The 20582-nt window shown below is 36.6% G+C and overlaps 1 protein-coding gene across 1 annotated transcript in view; it reads right to left on the minus strand.

The window, feature by feature from the left end:
• FTO (FTO alpha-ketoglutarate dependent dioxygenase) overlaps positions 1 to 20582 on the minus strand; it is a 368578-nt gene that overhangs the window by 254611 nt on the left and 93385 nt on the right. The window contains exon 2 of the mRNA XM_063112160.1: positions 13293 to 13370. Coding sequence (XP_062968230.1) covers positions 13293 to 13370 — 78 coding nt within the window. The remainder of the gene's footprint in view (positions 1 to 13292; positions 13371 to 20582) is intronic.

Consider the following 20582-nt stretch of genomic DNA (forward strand, 5'->3'; position numbering starts at 1 on the left):
GTCAGGGGGGAGCCAACAGGTGGCATTTCTAAACAGGATTCATAACTCCCTAGCCTAAAAAAGAAAACTAAATAAAACAAATGTCATCAAGCTCTCCAGCAGTCAAAATTTTCAAGTTCTAGCTCAAACTATGAACAATCTTTAATATAAACAAAATAATAAAATAATAATAATAATTTGGGCTTTGATATCTCAGGCCTAATAAATGACCACTTTTCTCCACCCTCAATCTCTCTTCCAGTCTTTGGCCCTCCAGAAAACACAATTTTATTAATTAACTGCTTATCACCTATTTATTAAGTGCTTACTATGTACCAGGCACTGTTCTAAATTACTTATACACATTAACTCATTTCTCATAGTTTTATACATAGTATTATTATCACCAGTTGATAGATGAGACTTATGAAGCATAGAGACATTTTTAAAACTTGCTCAACCATACAGCTGGTAAATATCAGAGCTAGAATTTGAAGCCACCAGTCTCTAGAGTCCAGCTGGCTCCACAGCATAAGTTTTTAACCACCAGATTGCACTGCCTCTCAATATATGACAAACTGGTTTCTGCTCCAACATTTTCCCTGAAAAAGAACTCACTCCTCTTTGAGAGTTAGACACTAAGTTCCATGAACACCAAAGCCATGACAATTTTGTTCATGACTATAATTCTAGTGCCCAGAATGTACTCAGTAAATGTTAAATGAATTGAATGAATGGACGCATGAATGGATAGGTGAATGAGCTAGCTATTCTACTGCGACTCTAGAAAGTGTAATAATCCTACTGGTATCACTGAAGAGAGTACTATAAGACAATTCCCTCCCCTAATACAGATATACATAGGTTTATTGATGCAGTTTAGGACTGCATGAGCTTTACAGACACCACTTTCGGCTCATTAGAACTTGACCTATAAGTTGGTGTCAAGCCAGAGTTCCCCAATTCCATACAATGCAACTGACTTTTTTTTTTTTTTTAACCAGAGCATAGGATCTTACATTTACCCCTATAAAGTTTAATCTGATCTGTTCCCTCCTATTTTTAGGCTGAGTCCTGAAAGAAGGAGTCAGACACGATCAACATATTAACTTGTCCTCCCAGTATTACTGTGCTGCCCAACATTTTTGACATACCTTCCTTCTATATTTTCATTCAATAATTACCACTTATATGATAAGCAGGGCAATACCACTGATTCCTCCATACATTTTTTTTCGTTCAACATATGTTTATTGTGCACCCACCAAATACCAGATGAAGTAAAGTCCCTGCCCTCACAGAGCCTTCTACCAAATCAAGTAAATAAATAAGAAAAAGCAATCCCACACTGTGTTAAGTACTAGGAAAGAAACAAACCAGTAGGAAATCTGTCATTAGAGCAGGAAATACTCTCTAAGGACATAGTATTTAAGCTGAGAGCTCCAGGAAAAGAAGGCACCAGACAAAAGAGAACTTGACAAGCTAGGGAAAGAGCTTCCCAGGAAGAGAGACCAAAAATGCAAAGGCACTGAGGAAAGAGACCAGCCTATTCTAGGGCCAAAAAAAAAAAAAAGAGGTCAGTTTTACTAGAACACAAGAGCCAAAGGCAGAGTGACATGTGATAAGGAAATAGAGGAAGGCAGAGGCCGGATCACGCAGATTCTTGGAGGTCTCAGTAAGGAATGTGGAACTGACTCTAAGTGCACTGGAGAATTTCAAGGGGAGAAGAATATTTTGATTTATGTTTTATAAAAATCACTCTTAGTTATAATATTGGGCATGGGCCGGAAAAAGGCAAATGTAAACATGAAAATCCTATTAGGTGCTATTATAACCATTCTGGAGAAAAGTGATTATAGTCTAGATTACAGTAGAGACAGAGATAAATGGACAGATAAAATACATATTTTATAGGTAGAGCAAAAGGATGTGCTTATGGATTGGATGTGAGGAATGAAGAAAGTTAAAAAGTTAAAGATGACTTCCAGATTTCTGGATTTAATAACAGAATAAATAAATTACTATTTTTTGAAATAAGGAAAACTGGGGTAAAACAGAAATAGTAGGGAGCAGAACAGAGAGGAATAAAGAGTGCCATTCTGGAGCGGCAGCCAGTAAGACACCTATGAAAGCTAAGTGGAAATAGCAAGGGGGCGACTAAATATACACATCTGGAGCTCAGATGAGAAAGTGGAGCAAAGGAACTTCACGTGGGAGTTGTCAGCACACAGCTGGTTTCTGAAAGCCTGGAAATGAATGAGATCACCTAGGGAAACAGTACAAACACAGAAAGGGGAGCAAAACTATTTCCTGAGTTGCACAAGAAGGCTCAACAGAGGAGACCAAGCAGAAAACCAGGAGAGTGTATTAACGCAGAAGCTAAAAGAACATTTCAAGAAGGGTGAAGTAGTCAACTATGTCAACTGCCACAGAGAGGTCAAATGAAATGAGGACAGGGAGGATCCACTAGAATTGGCAGCATATAAATAAATCACGGATGACAGTGACAAGAGCAATTTCAGCAGAGTGGTAGGATGGTAAGTCAGATTAGAGTAGGCTGAAGATGAAATGAAAGAGGAGGAAGTGAAGAAGGCAGGTATAGGTTGTCTCTTTAAGTGGTTTTGCTATGAAAGGACTAGAAAAGCAGAGGTGTTCATAAAGCAAAATGCTAGATCAAAGAACAATCTTTAACAATGGAAGATACTAGAGTACACTAGAGTTTGGCAGTACGCTCGCAAGAATGATAAAAGAGGAAGAGGCTGATGATGCAGAAGAGAGGGTGACTAATCAGAGGAGCACCATAACCACCTTGAGTGTCTAGAGCAGTAGTGTCCCAAGTGAGGGGTGCAGGGATTTGTAAGGTAATCCATTAGAGTTGGGGAGGGGAGAGAGTGAATAGAAGAACTGTTTTATTTTTATTCTAAAAAGAAATCAAGCTCAAAAAGAAATCACACTCTACTAAAATATGTATATATGTATATATGCATATATCTACACACACACACATATATATATGTTTAATATGGGTATTATTATAAAACAGACACAAGTACTACTTATAAATAACTAACAGTGGTGTGCTGGAGTCACTTTGTATCTGCTCATGAGAGCCTATTGCGTACATCTCTTCCCAACCGCACATTCAGTAACACCATGCTGGTAGCTTGAAATTGGCCATGGTGGGAGTATTTACACTACAGAAATCAAGAAACACTAAAAATCAAGGCTGATTTTTTTCCCCCAGAGAGCCAGCTGTTAAACATTTAGTAGGACATCACTGTATGTGCTCAAAATTTGTTACTGACAAGGGTATGTGATCAAAAACATTTGGACAGGAGAAAAGATACTTCCTATATATCAGAATAAGCTGGAAGAGGAAAGATACAAATTCAAATAGGATGCTAAATTTGATAATGAGCAGATGAGTAAGTTCCAGGGGTTTCTGGTTTTGGGGGTCTTTTTGGTGGCTGAAGAATGCTTCAGTTTTCTCAGTGAAGTATAAAGTGAACCACTCGCTTAGAAAGTGTGCTAGTCATTAGAGCTGTCTGCTACATATTTCTGGTTCCTTCCCTGCCACCAAGCTTTCTGGGCCCAATGTAGAATTACAGCTCATGTCCCCCTCATAATGGATGAAACATGCAGATACTACCATCAGTGAGAGATGATGACTGTCACTTCCAGCCTGGAATATTTCATTACTGGTGCAAGACCCTCCAGACCACTCTTTTTCCCTTTGGCACAGTAACCAGCTAGTGGCTGTTTGGATTCCTGAGTTCTTTAATGCACAGTGACTCTCTTCCAACCCACAAATGATATGTAAAATGAATAAGAAATATTGTTGTGCAAAGCCACTGTAATTGGAGGACTGTTTGTTACTACAGCATAAGCTAGCCTATTATCGCTGATCCAGAGTACAGGAAATAGAAAGTATACACGAAGTCTGAGGAAGTACACAGAAGAAAAATGAATTAGTCAAGCTGAAGGTGGGAAAATGACTTTACTAGGTAAGCATAGTAGGATTGCTCTGCTTCTCAGAGTGTCTATCTGAGGTATGTGATCATGAATTTAAAGTGATAAAGAACAGTCATGGCATACCACTATGGACTGTCATTGAAACTGTCACAAATCTATTTAGAATGTGTATCTTCTACACTTCATTTAGCCCAACTGGAAAACAGAAATAGCAATATCATACTTTCTATTTACAAAGCTTCACAGACAGAGCAATGCAATCCTGTAAGCAGAGACTGAACATTCTGGAGCCATGAGCAGTAGCTCTAATTTTATCACTAAACTAGTTATTCTCTGAGCAAGTCCCTTGGGCCTCAGGATACTTGAAGCACTAACTGGCAGCAGTGATTAAGAAGGAAATTTCTCCATACTTTCTTAACAACTCCAGTATTCTTTGAATGGTCCTTCGTAGAAAATACTAAAGAAAAGTAAGATAATTTCCAAGAATTTTGGTTTTGAAAATACTCCCTCTGGGACTAAGAGAGAGGAGATTTCTGGAAATACACACACACACATGCACAAACATACCCCCCCCAACACTCTTACTGTTTTTTTTTAGTACACACTGGGGCTCAAAACTATACGAGGATACTTCAAAAAGTTTGTGAGAAAATAGAATTGAAAGGTAATACAAATCCTTCCATGAACTTTCTGAAGTACCCTCATATAAGACATGTTTAACACAGAGAAATTATAACCTTAGGAACATGGGAAATACACATAACCATATGACTATCACCTGCAAATACCCTGACATTAAAAACAGCATTATAAAAAGAAAATGATAGTGATGGGGGAAACAATTTAATTTTTTTTTTTCCACTAATCCCTCATGTCCCTTTCCCTTCTGACCACACCTGCTTCTGTTCCTGTAGTCCTCAAGGACCCAGCACTTCAGCACTTCCCCTTGAAGGCAGCTGTATACCTGGCTCATCCTCCAGGTCACTTTCTCAAAGAAACCTTCTCTACCCTCAAATAGGTATCCTCCATTATCATTCGTCACACATTTTACTTATGTTTCATAGTGCATATCAATTTGTAACTATATATTTATTTGAACTATTATTTATTTAATAATCTGTCCTACAAGACTTCAGGTTCCTAGAAGAAGGAGACAGTAGCAATTTTATTCTCCATTATATCCCCAGCACTTACTTTAATATAAGTGCTCAAGACTACTTTCTAAGACTAAAAGAATAAAAGCTTTAAGACTGATAAAAACTGGATTAGTGAATTTCTGGGCTGGGAGTGGGAAAGAGGACTGAATGTAAAGAGGCATAAAGAATCTTTTTAGAATGCTGGAAATGTTCTAAAAATGCTGTGCTAACAGTTGCATACCTCTGTAAATTCACCAAAAAACACTGAATCGTACAATTTTAAAAGGTGCATTTTATGGTATGTAAATTATACATCATACAGTTTATCAGTAGATTGTTCTAAAAAAGAATATTGACAGATTTGAACATATAAAATTTTAAACTTTTGTATAAAATGAATCATAAACAAAATTAAAAGGCAAACACCAACTAGAAAAAAATATTTACGACCTATATGACAAAAATGGGCTTAATAGTCTTAATATACAGCCAATAAAAATTTCCAATAGAAAAATTCACACGTAAATTAACAGAGAAGCCTCTTAAAATATAGAGAAAAAATTAATTTTTTTCTTACTTTGCACCAAAGTCAATACATTTGTATTATATATACTTACTTATTGCCTATCAAATTTGCAAAAAAGAAAATTTTACAATAGCAAGACACATTGTTGATAAGGGCAAAATTAAATATTCTAATAGTGTGCAATTAGGAATGCATATTATTACAACCATGCTTAAGCCAGAAGGACAAGATCTATCAGAACCTATATATGCCCACATCTCTTCATCCAGTTATTCTGCTTCTAAGAATTTATTGTAAGGAAATAATTAGAGAAATATGCCATGATTACAAGGATATTCATCATATTGTTCTTCATAATAATTAAAAACTGAAAACCACCAAAATACCCAATAGAGAATTAGAGGGGAAAATGGTACACCCATGTTATGAAATACTAAAGTAACAAACTTTAGAATTTTTAGATTGTTTTATGAAAAATGTAAGTAACAAATTACAGTCATACAAGAAATTAGTAACAAGACAATTAGACAGGAAGATCCCAGTTTCATAAAAAGAAAAAGTGTATATATGTAAATACAGTAAAACAAGCCAGGAAAAAAATGTGGCCAAAAGTTTATAGTGATTATCTCTTAGTAGTGTACTTGGGCATAATTTTAATTTTCTTCTTTAGACATCTATATTATTTTCAAATTTTTCAAAATAAATGTAAAATACTTTTATTCAGAAAAAATCAGGGAAAAGACACTGCACTCAAAAATTCTTAATTTTCATGGCATTTCTTATATTTGCCGGGAGATTCTTTTTGATGACGGTGAATTATCAAAAATCTTCAATAGAACTTCTGGTACTATTTGAATCTCATTTGGACTATTGTTCAATGCTCTAAGAAATTTTTATTTTACCACAATGAGAACAAATAATAACTGGCTAATTTTGTCACTATCTCAAAGAAAGTGCAAGAGTTTAATCCCAAAGCTAAACTCCCTCTTTTATTATTTATAAAGTAATTAAGTTAGTGCCTGGCTCAAAAGTGCTATGCAGAATTTCTTAGATTTTTCTTGAAAGAGAACAACAACTTTGGAGGAGAACTGAACATTAAATAATTTAATATTAATTCACTCTGTCAAACAAATAAATTCACTTTCCATTTTGGATAGGTACACGTATAAAACATCAGATATCACACAATAATTTGAAACAGCTGTTGGCAGATTTTCAACTATATTAGTAGAATTTTTTCTCATTTAATCCCATTAAAGTTTTTCCAGGAAGTATACAGTCATGAAATTATATTAGTAGTTGTCTGGTCACATACTATATTTCTTGAGACGTACAAATAACTCTGTGGCATAAATGATGATTACATAAATTAGTAAGTATTTGGAAAGGTATTTTAGATATAAAATGCCAACAGGGGAGGCCTTTATCAATGGCCGAAAGATATGAAATGCTAGGCTGATTAGGCTTTATTTTCTATTTTAAGCCATTATATAAAAAGACTACATTTCCTCTCATATCAAAGGACGCTTCTGAAAGGATTTCATCATACAGACAAGTCAGACATGGTGTTAAACAAATAAGACACCAGTTTACAGGAGGCTCACTTAAAGGAAGCCCAATGGAACATAATCTTGGGTTGAGTTAAATAAAATTAAAAATCTTCAAGTCGCTTGGGAAATGCTCTTCACTTAAAAGTGTTAGCGTATTCCAATTTCATGGGAGTATATTCCTCATCTTGCTGTTAATAGATTTTGCTGGCAACTTTATATTTTGCACTCTATAGCAATTTGCACCCTATCAGTCATAATATTTTCTATATAATTTTTGTTGCAAAATGCTTGCAACTTGGCAGCCATCCCAAGACTAATAGGCTAAACACTTCTTTGGCCCAACCTCTAGCTGCAAAATGCTCAGCAGTGCCCCAGAGGAGGCACTCTTCTGAAGTCACTACTTAACGCCTGCTATAGCTATCACAAGTCTTATGACATGTGCTTTGCTACAAAGTGACATGAAGATGTTTGTCCATTCATCAATAGTTCATTTTATTTTGTTTATTTAACATTTACTGAATACTTGCTATATATCAGGCTCTGTATAAATTGCCATAAATACAATGATAAAAATAAGATAGGTCCTCTTTTAGAGCATCTCGTAGTTTAACAGTATAGACAGAAATGGAAACCAATAGCTAAAGAAAGACTTATCACAATAGAAGTATGAGTGTAGTGCTATGGGAACAGGGAATAATTAGAAAGGGAAATCTAGAAAATCCTCATTTATTGAATACATATTTATCGAGCACATACTATTTGTATTTGGGAATACAAAAGACAGCAAAACATCTCGTATATGCTCTCTGGGAGCTCATATTCTGCTAAGGAGAGCCAGACAATAAAGAAATAAAAAAGTAAAACATATAGTAATTTAGATGGTGATAAGAGAAAAATAAAGCTGAGTAAGTAGGACAGGGAGTGCTGGGATGGGTGTTGCTATTTTACATAGGGTGATCAGGCAAGGCCTCTCTGATAAGATGACAAAAGAATAGAAGAATGTAAGAAATGAGGATACAAGCCCTGCAGATACCTGGGGGGGAAGAAAGTTCCAGGCTGAGAGAACATTCAGTGCAAAGGCCTTGGGGCAGGAATGTGCTTGGTTTATTATAGGAAGAGTAAAAACACCAGGGTGGTAAGAAGAGAGTGAGGGGGTGAGGAGTGGGGCAAAGCAGGAAATGAGTGAAGGAACCGGTCAGGAGCCAGACCACGCAGTGCTCTGTAGGTCATCTAAGGTCCTAGGTTTTCAGTCTGAACAAGACGGGAAGCTATTGAAGGGCTTTGAGCAAAAACCTAACAAGCTGATTCATGTTTTCAAAAGATCACTCTGAATGCTGTGTTAAAATGAACTGGGGTAGGGGTGGAGGGTGGCTAGGAGCTACTACCACAGAGATAATGGTAGCTCTGGCCACAGTATAAGCAGCAGAGGTAGTGAGACATGGTCACATTTTTAATATATTTGAAAGTGGTCAGATTTTTAATACATTTTAGAACAAGTGGGATTTCCTGGTACCTTCACAGAATATGTAGTATTTAAGTAAGGTTCTTAAGGGTGAATAGATGCTCACCAGAGAGAAAAAAAGAAGAGGGTACTGGTAGGCACAAAGGCAAGGAAGGGTGAAAGGACACAGCAGAGACAGGGTGGAGCACGAAACTCTGTATGACAGGAGTTTAAGGTTGGAGACCACGTTAGGCAATGGATAGAGATTAGACCACAGAGGTAGTTTGGGGTCATATAGTCAATGGCTTTATAGGATGGCTATGTTGAGGAGTTTGAACTTTACCTTGGAAGTAAGAGAGACTCAGAAGACTTATAAAACAAGGAGGCTCAAGACAGACATATTTATAGGAACACAGTTCTGATGGCACTGGGGAGGGCATAAGAAACACCTATCAGGAGAATGTTAAAAGTGTGTGGGTGGAAGATGATAGCTGTAGGCCTGAACTCTGACAGCGTCAGTGGGACTGAAAAAGAAAAAACAATTTGAGAGATTCTCAAGAGGTAAAAGTGCCAGGGCCCAGTGACTGAATGATGGATGGAAGCAGTGGGTAGAAGTTGAGGACAGCAAGGTTTCTAATTGGAAGAGCAGGAAAAGGGGGGTGCCACTAGAGAAAAAGGAACAGGAAAAGCCTTGTGGAATGGATCCTTCTAAAACGCAAGTCATATCCTGTCCCACTTGTGCTCCAAACCCTCTTGTGCCTTCTCATCTCACTCAGAGCAACAGCCAACGTTCTTGGGATAGACTCCAAGTTTCTGTATAACCGGGCCTGTTCCTCTCGGATCTCGTCTCTCCTACTCTCCCCCAACTCCCTCACTCCTCTCCAGATATGGTGGCCTCCGGTGCTTTTCCTTTCAAACATACCTCACAGGCTTTGCTGTTCCCCAGGCTCAGAACATTCTTCCCACAACTATCTACAGGGTTTGCTCCTACATCTCCATAAGATGCAGGTGCTCCTATACCACCTACCCCACAAGAAATAAGCTCAAATAATGCAGAAATCCTTCATCAGTTTTCATAGCTTCATCTCTAATGCCTGAAACATTGCCTGGCACAGAATGGGAAAGCTAAATACATTTGTTTAATTAACTAATTAAGCAACATGGATTATGTTGAGTTAGAGGTACTTGTAAGACTTTCAGGCAGAAAGTCTTGGTCGGCGGTCAGAATTGGCGCACTGGAGGTCACAGGGAGAGCAGGGATCGAGCCAGAGGTTTGGGATCATTGGGATAAAAGCACAGCAATCTCAGAAGCATTAGGAGAGACAGACGAAGCGGGAAGCAGAACAGTACTTGGGAGTACAAACCCAGGAGCCAGACAGCCTGCGTTCAAATCCTGGTCCTGACACTTTCTTGCTTGTAAATCTTGAACAAATTTTTAAACCTCTCTGTGCCTCAGTTTCCTCATCTCTAAAATGGGGTTTTAATAACACCTGCCTCAGAGGAGTACGTTAAGATTTAAATGAGCTAATACACATAATGCACTTAGAACAGCACTGGAACAATCTGGCGCATGGAACGCACACAATAAATGAAAGCAAGGGGGAATACTGCAAAGAGCAGCATTTTCTCTGGATGACATGAGCAGCATTCATGCATCTGTGAGTCAGAGTTTGTTTTCTGACTATGTAATTCCTCATTTCCGGTGCTCCATGGTGAGCCAACACAGGTTCTCTCTGCTTTTCTGTTTTGAATGTTTTGTTGTTGTTTTGTTTCTTTTCTCTATGATCTTATCAAAAGAAACTACAAAACTTCTCCGAAGGTTTTCTAAATTGGAGCATGGTATGCGGGGAGATGTACGGTATAGCAGAAAGAGCACGGGCCTTCAGAGTCAGGCAAATATGGGCTTGACCTCCAACTCTGCCACTCAGATAAGCAACTGAGTCTCTCCTGATTTCTAAGACAGGAATGATGAAACTTACCTCAAGCCTGAAGAACAGTGCTTGCTGAATTCATATTTATGGAATGAATGAATGAGGTAAGTATAAGCATTAAATGTGAGAGCATTCATAAAACATTCACCACAGTCCCTGGCACACTGTAAGGGCCAATAAACCTACCCAACAGGGAGGCTGCACAAAGTCTTCTTTTCATGACTGGCAGCTGGATTGGCATTCTTGTGGTGAGGGCCTATTTAAGTGACCCAATGTCAGGTCTGAACTTTCTATTGATTCATGTCATTAAAAAGTATTTTCACTTCATCTTTTAAGAGAATAGGTTGGCTTTTACTGAGATTTTATTGAAGCACTAAGCCTTACTAGAAGGTGCACTTAAGGTGATTAAATATTGGTATCAGGGTTTGTTGTGGGTCTTGGAAAGATAAAAAAGAAGCTTTGTTAGTTGTTCTGTTTGCATTTGGGTTTCCTTTTATCCTTCCGTGTATGGCTGGTCCACAACACAGTGGGCTGATAACCTTTTGTATTTAATTCTTCATGTACTACTTTCACAATACAAAAGCTGAAATCATTTAGCAGTTGCTTTATGACAGTGTGTGTAATCATGTACCAGAAGGCTTATAGCTATGAAAATATTAGTAAGCATTTCAGAACTGATTGCATTTTGTGGGTTTACCTGTTTTAAGGGTACTTTAAAAAAAATTTTTTTTTTTCTGATTTCAAAAGAAAACATGCTCACTGCAGATAATTTGGAAAACAAGGAGCTCAAAGGAGAACACCCTATCTCTATCGGATATAACAACTATACACATCCTTCAAATATTTCCAAATGCCACCTCCTTGTAGAAATGTGTATGTGTATAAAAAGAAAATTCAAATCGTACAAAACTCATTATTATATAACTGGCTTTTTTAATTAACTAAGACATGCATTCATTCATTCGAGCAAACTAATTAAGCACTTGCTAGGTGACAGGCACTGAACAATGTACAGAAGATGACAGAAACAAGCATGTTTAAAAAATCATTACAAACAAGTGAGATAAGTGCTAATAAAGGTACAGCTAAAGTACAACAATGAGAATAGGGACACTGGACTATAGAGGTGTCAGGGAAGCTTTCTATAGGAGATGACACATGAGCTATTATTAACAGATAACACAGAAGTTCACCAAGGAAAGAAGAGAAAAGTAAGGAGGAGGAGGGATGTCAACAGAGGAGAAGGCCCCAAATATAAAACTGCAAAGCTAGTCTGGGGTACTGCAAAAATCCAAGGTGGTTTTAAGGTGGAGAAACGGGGAGCTGAGGCTGGAAAGGCAGGAGCCAGGCAATGACCAGCCAGCATGGGATTCGAAGCAGGGGCTTGACCTGTTGAGATTTACATCTTGGTTAGAACATACTGCAGCTTCAAGGATTAAGAGGGGCAAAGAGGAAAACTAGAGAGACCCATAAGAGGACCCATGAGGTAAAGCAGAGTGAAGATCTAATGAGAATGAAGACAAGAGCCAGTGTCCTAGAAATGATAATGAACTGGATGTCAAGAGACATCAATTCTAGATGGGTAAACTCCTTTCCTCTCTTCCTTCCTTGATTAGTGAGGGTCTGCTATGTACAAGCAGGTGCTAGAGATACAAAGATGATATGGCCCAATTCCTAGACCCCGAGAACTAGCAGGAAAGAATAGGTGGATATTTATTATTTTTGCTTGCCCAGCATGCCTATCCCTCCTTCTTTGGAAACAGGACTCTAATTTTTCTTTGTGGAAACCATCCATCTCTGACTCCCACAATCTGTGCAGTTTGAGTGAGAATGCACCCACTCAGAGTGTATGCATGAACTCGGCAAGAAACAGGAGCATCTAACTCTACTAAACACAATGACTGGTTCAGAGATAGGCACAAGACTCTAACCAAACCAATGAGATCACTCCTTAGAAAATCTAACGGAACCAGGGAAAAAGAACTCACTACCTTCTTCTAAGACTGAAGATGCTAAAGACCACATACCCCTCAGGCTGTCAGAGTCCTCCCATTCTATCAGGTGAGAGCCTATTCAGCATGAAATCACACAGAAAAAAGCCAAGCCAAGAAACAGAGAAAAACAGTGATCAGGTCGCATCTTTTGAGAAGCTGGATTCAGCCGTGAACTCCTAGATGTCTAAGTTAAGTCTACAAACCACCCCCCCCCTTTATATTTTTTGACACAGCAAGTTTGATTTGGGCTTTGTTGCTTGAAATTGAAAGAGTGCTGTCTAATTGAGAAAGACAGAATCCTGTAACTGCAATACACTATGATAGGTAGTACAGAGTTATTTACAATGTACAAGTAGCACAGAAAAGTGTGCAATCGACTTGTAGGTAAAGTAAGTTGGGGAAAATTTCACAAAGGAGGTGATGTTTAACTAAACTCGAAGAGTTAGCCATCTGGCAACAAGGTAAGGAGCAAAAGGATGTTCTATGCAGAAGAAACAGCATGAGCAGAGGCAAGGAAGTGGGAAAGAGCATGGAATACACAGGGAGGTAAAAACAGTCTATTATGCTAAAGAACTAAGTTCACAGCAGAAAGCAGATTATGAAGGAATTTATTTGCTCCATGGGTGATAAAGAGTCACTGGGTGATCAAATCAGACCTTTTCATATCTCACTGAACTTCTCTACACCACAGTTTCCTCATAAGTAAAACAAGGCAGGTCGGAACATATCACTACAAATTGACAAAAATATTAAAATACCTTACCTGCTGATAGAATTCATCATCTTTTGGGGTCAGATAAGGAAGCCAAGTGTCTTCAAGCTCTTCAAGAAGCCTCAGTTTCTGTGTAAAATAATAATAATTATATATGACTGAATACAAAATTACTCACAATACAAGACAATCTCTTATTTTTCCAGTAAGAAAAAAACCAAAAAAATTTAGCCAACTTGAATGTATACACTTTTAGAGACAGAAATTAGTCAAATGCCAATTATAAAATGTATTAATTGAATTACACACATTTTAAATTACACATTGCATGGTGCATTAATTTAGAAATAATTATTATATTCACTCATTTCACAAGAAAATTTGATTCACTTTGCACACGTACCTTTGACATAAAAGTCTTTTTCATCACTAGAGTCACCTTTTGAGTACTCTAATACAGTTTTCCAGAGCAATTCTTCCTGTCTGTATAATCTGAGAGTCGTTTTTAAATCCTTCTATATTACTATCACTGGAAATACCAAAACAAGCAACAAGTAACCATTTGCATAACATCGAGATATTTGGAACATTTATTCAGCCCATAAACACTTATTTGAGATCATATCCACTTACAGTATTGCTTTTTTAAAGTGATCTTTTATCTCTACAATAATTACTACATATTTGCTTCTTTTTTTCCCCAATTTTATGAAGGAACCTTTTTAAACATTCATAGCTAGCACTGTCTCAGGCCATTTCAGAACACTATGCCTTCTCTAAATAGTATTGTGCTGTTCAAAGTAATTGGGAGAGGATCCCACATTATAAAGTACCTTATACAACATCAAAAACATTTAAAGTGACTCTATCCTTCTGAGGAAATTTTTTCAAAGAGTACCTGACCTTATATTCAAGCATATATAGAGCTTGTGTGTGTACATGGCATATAAATGCCATTATATGTATGTATACACAGACACACAGACACATAGACATGTACATATTATAAAAATTATTTGTAAGGAAAAAAAAAAACAAAATGGCAGAAACGACTGGTTTTCAAATAAAGCTGCAATAAAATGCATCATCAGGGCTACTGTCAGCCAGTAAGTCACCTTTATAAGAATCAGAAAACGGTATACTTTGCTCTGGGCTGATGCAGCCCAACTAGATGAGTATGGGTTGGTTAACACAAACTAGGTTTCAGCCCCCACACGCTCCAATGGCCACTGTCTTCATACAGTGCATAACCTACTCAACCAGACATGGTAGCTCTGGGTATTTATCTTCTCGCACCTCAGGAAAGCAGCTTTCCCTTACAGAGCCATCACAGAATAGTCCAGAACAAACATCCTTTTGGGTAGAACTCAAATTCTTTCTGGACCTTTTGTATCATTATCTGAAGTGAATAAAGAAAAAGGGAATAGAAATATAGCAACCTACGTAGACCTAAGAGAGACAAAAAAGTAAAGTCTTCTCTTATTCATAATTCTAGACTATTTACTTAATTAAAGCCTCTGTTTTGACTGTAGGTATTTTCTCAGTTAAAATGAAAAGACTGACTTACCAGTTAAACTATGAACAGTTTTCCTTTACTAAAGACCTATAACGCTAACATAACACAAACCATTATGGGTAATTCACAAACCATTTTAAATAATTCACTAATTGGCAAATTGGATTAAGTATTTGTTTTCAGTATTAGCCATTATTTGGAGCATAGAAAAAACTAAATAATATTTCCATGCATACTCATACTTTCATGTACTCTATCACTAATTTAATAAAATCTACATCTCAATTTTTACTTCAAGCTCAGGAAAGCCTACATTTTCCTATGAATCTTTTTCTAATTCTTAGTCCTTTTTATATACAGAAAGTAGCAGAACATTTATAAATGCCAAAAAAAATTTTTTTAAGCCTTGAATAATTCAAATGCACATGATATCTCAAACACTGAAATGGCTCCACCTTACAAAAACCACCTTAAGTTCTCTTCATGAGAGTCCATCAATAAAGCTAATCTGTGTCTAAGGAGGAGCACAAAAGTACAGATTCCCAAAAGGTATTACATATTCCACCTAAATCTGATTAAACAACAATCGACATGTCCCTATCAGTCAAAAAGTGTCAATGGAGGCTAAAACTTTGTTTATAATTAATGTGTCTGCTAAATTATTGTAAAAACAACTACTTCTCAGCTCAGTTTAGGTCTAGAGAATGACAGGTGTAAAACACTGTAACCTGAAGGCTGTATCGAAAGGATAAAATCTACAAGAATGTTCTTACATTGCTTAGTATTGAGCAAGCAATTCTAAGAGCATCATTATACCTATAAGACAGCAGAGAATGAGGGCCAGAAATCACCCAACTTAAGATCACAAAAATGAAATAAGCTCTGTAAATGAACATTCACTACTTGCAATTTTCTCAGCTGACTGACAAGATCGATTCTAAATAACAATATCTACAAACTTAAATAGAAGTTTTGGTCATGTTTACCCTGGTGAAATCAATAAAAAATCAATATTAAATTAAACTGGTAGTTCATGAACATCAAAATTAAAATTTTTGATTGCTTTATAAAAATTAATAGTTAAAGACTACGGTTGCTTTATAAAAAGCAAAGTCACTGTGGTCAAGACTAAGAGAAACAGGACTTATACTTTGCTGGCGGAATACAAAACAAACAGTACAACTTCTATGAAGAGCAACTGACAATTCCTTTCAAAATTCAAATGCATTTACCCTTTGACCTAGCAACCCTACTTCAAAGATTTACTACAGATATGCTTGTATCATCATGTTCAGAAGACTGTAAGCACAAGGTTGATCACACATCATTATTTGTATGAACAGAAGCTTGGAAACTTACTAAAACCCGCTGAATTGTGCAGTTTAAAAGAGGGAATTTTATGGCATGGTAATTATTATCTCAATAAAACCAAAAGGTTAGAAACAATGCAAATGTCCATCCACGGGGGACAGTTAAGTAAACTATGGTACATCCACTCAATGAAATAGAGTGCGACAGTAAACAAGAACGAGGAAGCTCCCGTTAGTGAAAGGAAAAAGCTCTCCAGGAAAGTTTGGGAAGTAAAAAGCAAGGTATAGAAAATCTGCTTGCATATGTATACAAAAAGGATATGTGTACAGAAAGGATATGTGTACAGAAAGGATATGTATAAATAAGGGATACCTGACAAACTGTTAAAGTGGTTATCTGTCAGGAGAAGGGGTAGGAAATGACTAGAAAGAGACAGGGGAAGAGCAAGCTTACTCAAAATACTCTATTTTACATTGTTTCAATTTTTGAACAATGTAGCCATATTACCTATTTATTCTTAACATAGAATTCAGTTCAAGATGAATAAGAAATGATTTTTGGCTTTGTTTTAGAAAGTACATTCTTATGTACAATGAAGTTACTTGGGAAACTATGGCAGACCAGCACGCTAAAGAGGGAAGAGGGGAAAAAACCAGTTCTGACAATTTTTGTGTCAAATGTCAACCAGCCAGTAAACAGAAACGGCATTAAAATGCACTCTGGAGTGGAGAGAGAAGGAGCTTGCATTAGATTGTCAGATCCGGCTAACTGCTGCTCCTCCGCCTGCTGTACAGATGAATCCGCACAGCTGGGCCCTGCAGCACCTTGCTCCGCTCACGTGCTTCTTTGCTGTCACACTCATGTCAAATACATCAAGCTGCTCACAAATGCCACACAGAAAGCCAGAGAGAGCGCAAAGCCTCAGTTCTTCCACGTCACAGAAGGAGCATATGAAGACCCTTCTGTGCGAGCCATTGCCCATTTCCATAGCTCTAGCAAGTAAAGGGGACATAAGACCTTACATAAAACACACTGCAATTCAAATCCATAAAGGTTTGAAGTTGGATGTAAGAAAATTTACTCTAGCCCTGAGCCTCAACTCACTGTGAAAGTTAAGCTGTACCTGAGCTTGCAAATCTTGTCAAATAGAGCTATAGTTTGAGAGTCTTATAGCAATTACATAAAAAGATTAACTGGATTATGACTTACAATGTGGGGATGTATCTCACCTAGAAATGAAATGTATTTTTTGTCCCACTTCTGTCTCTTCAGCCTTGTCAAGACTGTGTTGCTAATGATGCTTACTCTTTATCCACTTTATTGTTTTCTACATAATACTTTTTAAACTATGCATCATATTGTGTCAGACTCAATAAAATTTAATTTTGTTATCTGAGTCTTTTCAAAATACAATCACAAATAAAGGCTAATGAATGTTCATCGTGAAAATAATCACACAATCTTGTGAGAGTTTCAAATAGTAAGTGAGAATAATCATGAGAGAATCACAATTCACATTCTCATTTCCCAAGTACAAAGTCATTCCTGATAAAGGAATCTATAAAAACCCTACAGCTAACATATCTACTGGTGAAAGAGTGAATCATTTCACCCTAAGATCAGGAAAAAGACAAGGATGTCTGCCATTGTCTCCTCTATACAAGATTGTGCTGAAGGTTCCAGCCAGTGCAATAAGGCAAGAAAAAGAAATGAAAGATATCAAGAATGGGAACTAACTTTAAAAGGTAAAACTGTCTTTATTTGCATATAACATAAGCATCTGTATAGAAAATCCCACAGAATTTACAGAAAAGCTACTAGGAGTTTAGCAAGGTTGCAAGATCAATATACAAAAATCAGTTGTATTTGCATATGCCAGCATCCAACAATCTGAAACTGAAATTTTTAAAAATATCATTCACAATAACATCAAAAATTATAAAGTACTTAGGGAAAAACTGGACAAAAGGATTTCTAGAATTTTACAAGAAAACTACAAAATATTTCTGAAAGAAATTAAAGTAGTTCTAAATAAAAGAGATATGCTATGTTCATGGATCAGAAGACTCAATAAAATCTCAAATTGTCCCCAAATTGATAGAATCACAAACCAAGACCCCGGAATACTTTTTTGTAAAAACTGACAAACTACTTCTAGAATTCATAATGGAAAATTAAAGACCTAGAATGACCATACAACTTTGAAAAGGAAAATGAAAGTGGAAGGACTTCACCACTTAACTTTAAGACTTATCATAAAACTACAGAAATCAAGACAGTGTGGTATTGGCATAAAAGTAGACAAACAGATAAATGAAACAAAATAGAGAGTCCACAATAGATCCAAGTATTTATGGTCAATTGATTTTTGACAAAGATTCAAAGTTAACTCAATAGAGAAAGAATAGTCTTCAACAAATAGGGCTTGAAGAATTAGATATCCACATTTTTTTAAAAAAAGAACTTCAATTCACACCTTATACCACATACAAAAACTAACTCAAAATGAATAAATATATCAATGTAAAACCTAACTATAAATATAAAACCTAAAACTGTAAAACTAGTAGAGGAAAACATAGGAAATTCTTTGAGTCTTTGGGTTAAGCAAGGAACAGATTTCTTAGATATGAAACCAAAAGCAAATCCATAAAAGAAAAAAATGATAAACTTCATCGAATTTAAGAACTTCTTTTAAAACTAGAACTCTTGTACATTGCTCTTATGTAAATAAAATATTCCAGCCAGTTTGGAAGACAATCTAGCAGTTTCTTAAAAAGTTAAGATAAAAACATGACAGCGCATGTCCATACAAAAATTTGCACATGACTGTTCACAACAGCTTTATTTATAATTGTCAAAAACTGGAAACAACCCAAATGTCTATCAACAAATGAAGAGATAAAAGAAATTATAGGGCTGGACTGTTAGCTCACTTGGGAGAGTGTGGTGCTGGTAACCTCAAGGTCATGGGTTCAGATCCCCGAACTGGCCAGCCACCAAAAGAGAAGAAGAAATTGTGGTATATTGAAAAAAAGCAATAAAAAGGAATGATTTATTGATACATACAACAACAACATGATGATGCCAAAATCACTATGCTGAGGGAAGAAAGACAAGTCAAAAAAAAAAAAAAAAAAGGAACACAGAGCAGAGAATTTTTAGGGCAGTGTAACTACTTTTTGTTGGATACTATAGTAGTAGATACATGTCACTATACATTTGTCCAAACCCACAGAATGTACACCACCAAAAGTGAACAGTAACGTAAACTATGGACTTTAAGTGATCATGATGTGTCAATGTAGATACATCAATTGTAACAAATGTACCACTCTGGTGGGAGGTATTGATAATGGGGCAGACTGTGCCTATGCGGGGCAGGAGGTATATGGGAAATCTCTGTACCTTCCTTGCAATTTTGTCAGGAACCTAAAAACGGCTTTAAAAAATGAAGTCTATTTTTCTAAAAACAGAGCAAAAACTGTATGATCCCATTTATTCAAAATCCCAAAAAATGCAAATAAATCAGTAGTGACAGAAAGCAAGTTAGTGGTCACCCAAGCTCCAGGTAATGAGTGGAAAGGGAGAGAAGGATTTCTAAGGGACAAAAAGAAATTAGAGAGTGTAATAAACAGGTGCACTATCTTGACTTTGGTGGTAGTGTACACAAGTGTATACATTTGTCAAAACCTATCAAGTTGTACAATTTAAATATGTGCAGATTGGGCCGACCTCGTGGCTCACTCAGGAGAGTGCTGCACTGGGAACGCAGCGGCGCTCCCGCCGCGGGTTCGGATCCTATATAGAGATAGCCGGTGCACTCACTGGCTGAGCGCGGTGCAGGCGACACCAAGCCGAGGGTTCCGATCCCCTTACCGGTCACAAAAAAACCCACAATAAATAAATAAATAAATAAATATGTGCAGATTATTGTATGTAAATTATACCTCAATAAAACTGTTTAAAAAGGGAGGGGACGAGTAGGTAAGGACTACCTAATTTTGGTTTATTTTGCCTGTATGACTTGGCCTGTTGTCATTTGAGGGATAAGCTTTTGATTATTATTTAGTTTCTTTTATGGTTTTATTCAGATTCTCTACTTCTTGACAATTTAAGTAATTTCTATTTTTCTAGATACGTATCCATTTCATCTAAGTTAGTTCTCAAATATATTATATTTTCTTATTATTCTTAGAAATCAGTAATATCGATAATATGTCCTCTTTGTGTCCCTAAGATTAGATCACAAATAGGTTACTTCTTCCTTTCTCACATTCTCATTAGTTACTGTTATCTAGATTTTTACTACTGTTTTAAAACAAAAAATAAGTACTCAAAACCAATAATTAAGTGAATTTTCCAATATATTTTATCAATTTCTATGCTCACCCTTGCTTCTTTTATTAAAAACCTCTGGTTCACTTTTCTTCTTGCTAAAGTACAGCACTTAACAGTTTTCTTAGTGAGAGTTCATGAATGGTTACTCCCCTAGTGTTTTATTTATGTTTGAA

The sequence above is a fragment of the Cynocephalus volans genome, chromosome 10 (assembly GCF_027409185.1).
Source record: "Cynocephalus volans isolate mCynVol1 chromosome 10, mCynVol1.pri, whole genome shotgun sequence".
Lineage (NCBI taxonomy): Eukaryota > Metazoa > Chordata > Mammalia > Dermoptera > Cynocephalidae > Cynocephalus > Cynocephalus volans.